The following is a 2,973-nucleotide window of genomic DNA, read 5'->3' on the forward strand; positions in this document are numbered from 1 at the left end:
AGTGCAGATTGTTGAAACTATGAACTCGACTGAAATTCATAAGTTAAAGGAGTGTGTGGTATTAATTTCAAACAGACAAATTTCTGTTTTTCGAGTTGGTAGACAGAAATAAGATGTGTACACATCTATATTTGGTAAACGCGAACTGGAAATATACAAGACTCTTACTCCAAAAAGTAGTTTCAAACTCAAAACTATTCAGAGGGTCCACCTTGATACTTATTGTTCATTCATTAATATATTGTTCTGTTACTTATCAGAAAACTGCAAATCATGTCATTGTTTTATTATATTTAGATGTGTTTGTGTGTATAAAGCTTCAAATATGGAAAAGACCTTCAGAGGGGTTTGTTTTACTCGTAAGCTGATCTTCATTTCTGCAGGCAAGTGGACAGAGACTGTGACTTTCTTGAACAAGAGAGAATAATGGACTACAGTCTTCTGATTGGTGTTCACTTTAGAGAAGCTGTTTCATATAGAGATTCTCACACGCCTCCTCGTACTTCTGGAGCTCGCACTCCTAGAGGTTATTCTAGTCACATCCAGCATTTCCTATTTATTTCTACAGCATGAAATATAAAACTATATTTTTTACTTGATTAACAGGAAATGCAGAACTTGATAATGAACCAGCAGCGCCTCGTCTATCTAGAGTAGACATGGACCAGCTTCTTCTGGATCCAACTCGGTAATACCAATTTATAAACATTGAGCTTAAATTCCTGATTTTCTTGATACAGTTGTAGTTATACCGCATTGAATTATACTTTAGTAACCAATTGCATATTTCAGTATTCTCGTACCAAATAAAACCATTAGAAATTGTTCTTTAGTTATGAATGAACTCAAAAATGATTAACTGTATTCCCCAAATCCAATATCAACTATTTATTTTACTCTACATTGACTTTTGTATCACTTTGCTTTCAACCAGTTGTTACAAACTTACAATCTAGTATGAATAGTTTGAATTCCAAATCTGTCACCATTCTAGGATGTAATATATTGACATCCAGTACAAGTCTTTGCTCTCTCATTCCTTTCTGATTGCATGGAGCAGATGGGCTTCCATAAAGTTAGGTGTGAACATGCCAGCCCGAGTTGAACAGACAGTGAGACGAAATGATTGTGAAACTCAACTGATTGGAGAACCAACTGGTGAATTATATGATGTTATCCTCTACTTTGGTATAATAGACATACTACAAGACTATGATATTAGCAAGAAACTTGAGCATGCATACAAATCAATGCAGTACGATCCAACTTCAATCTCGGCCGTTGATCCAAGACAATACTCAAGACGCTTTCGAGATTTCATTTACAGAGCTTTTGTAGAGGACACATGAAAGATATAGACATGACCAAAGTCTTCAACATGCACTCCATGGCAATCCATGTTGTCAGTTTACCCTTCTACAGAAAGATGAGAGTAGTTACCGGTTAAAGTATTGGCCGACATCGCGGCAGAGGATAATTCAAGGCTCCGTAAAATTCCTGCAGTTTCCCTTTTTGATCATCTCTATTAGCTTACATATCCAAGGTATAGTATTAGATTTATGTCATAACTAGAGTTACTGAAGCCTGTTTGTTGTAAAAAAGAATTAACCAAGTGTTACTAGCATCGATTCCTTTTGTACCTAAAATTCTTTCCCAGAAGGTGAAGTGAATCTGCGCTTGACACGAATTATTATGTACAGAAGGTCATAACGTAAGTAGCCATTAGTTATTTATGTCAATAATTTTTCCTGTATAAACGTCTTTCAATTTCAATCTACGGTTTTTTGCTTTTTATATGCAGTTTCATACAACCCCAAACAAATTTAATATCATTTTTTTAAAAAAAGAATAATTATATTTTTGCATAGAACAGGGAAAATTACGTATAGTTACGCTGAATATTAGGCCTAAGCTTCGTTAAAATCTGTAATTTTGAGTCGGTTTATTCAACGTCTCAAAGAATGGTCCGCTACTGGAGAGTTAACGAAATAGTTGACCGTGCCCCACAAGATGCCCATTTCTTAATTTTTTTAAATTTATGTATTTCTTAATATTATTTATATATTTATAAACAAATTTTGGCAGGAATGAGTATTAGGGGTGACAAAACGAATAAACGAATCGAATTCAACTCGAATCGTAAATGAATTGGGTCAAAATTCTACTGATTTGGATTCGATTTGTTTATTAAACGAATTGAAATCTCAGGAATCGGATTCATTTCGTTTATTAAATGACTATTCGGTTCGATTTGTTTAATTTGTTTAGTATAATTAATAAACGAATTAAATCGAATTGAATCCAGATTCGTTTATTATTCCTTTATCCTATTACAAATCCATAACAAATCGAATCAAATTAGGATTCATTTACAATTCGTTTAGAAAAATATAATTAATAAACAAAATTAAGCAAAATAAAATATAAAAAACTACAAATTTAATATCCTACAACAAAATACGAATAACCCAAACCATATTTTAAGATTAAATATACAATCATCCAAATACCAAATTACAAATCCTTAATAATACAAATAATCTTCAAATTTTTAAAAAATTTCAAATAAATTTAAGGATAAAAAAGTAATTTAACTAAACGAATTTTAAACGAATCGTCATATATTCGATTAATTTATAACTCATTTATTAAACGAATTCTAAACGAATCAATATCTTTAAACCTGGATTTGATTCATTTAATTATCAAATCGAATCGAATTCACCAATTTATTAAACAAATAATTTTTTTCAAACCCAAACCCATTTAATTCGCATTAAATTGAATCGAATAAACAAATCATGACCCATGTTGCCACCCCTAAATTGAGTATTGAAACCTGGTCTTTTATTTGAGAAAATTATAATTCAAGGCTTCAATCAATATGCCAAGCCAATTGTCATTTGTAATAGTAAAACTTCAATAAATTAATAATTTTAATTAAAAATAATTTTTGTTAGTCCCAATTTGGGT

The 2,973-nt window shown here is 31.4% G+C and overlaps 1 protein-coding gene across 1 annotated transcript in view; it reads left to right on the top strand.

Annotated features, from left to right (window-relative positions):
• Positions 1–1,581, top strand: part of LOC18042014 (phosphatidylinositol 4-phosphate 5-kinase 6) — a 5,273-nt gene extending 3,692 nt beyond the window's left edge. Inside the window, exons 6-8 of the mRNA XM_006432381.2 lie at positions 384–526; positions 607–688; positions 1,061–1,581. Of these exons, the coding sequence (XP_006432444.2) occupies positions 384–526; positions 607–688; positions 1,061–1,349 (514 nt within the window). The 3' untranslated portion in view covers positions 1,350–1,581. The remainder of the gene's footprint in view (positions 1–383; positions 527–606; positions 689–1,060) is intronic.
• Positions 1,582–2,973: the final 1,392 nt, after the last annotated feature.

The sequence above is a fragment of the Citrus clementina genome, unplaced genomic scaffold (assembly GCF_000493195.1).
Source record: "Citrus clementina cultivar Clemenules unplaced genomic scaffold, Citrus_clementina_v1.0 scaffold_5, whole genome shotgun sequence".
Lineage (NCBI taxonomy): Eukaryota > Viridiplantae > Streptophyta > Magnoliopsida > Sapindales > Rutaceae > Citrus > Citrus x clementina.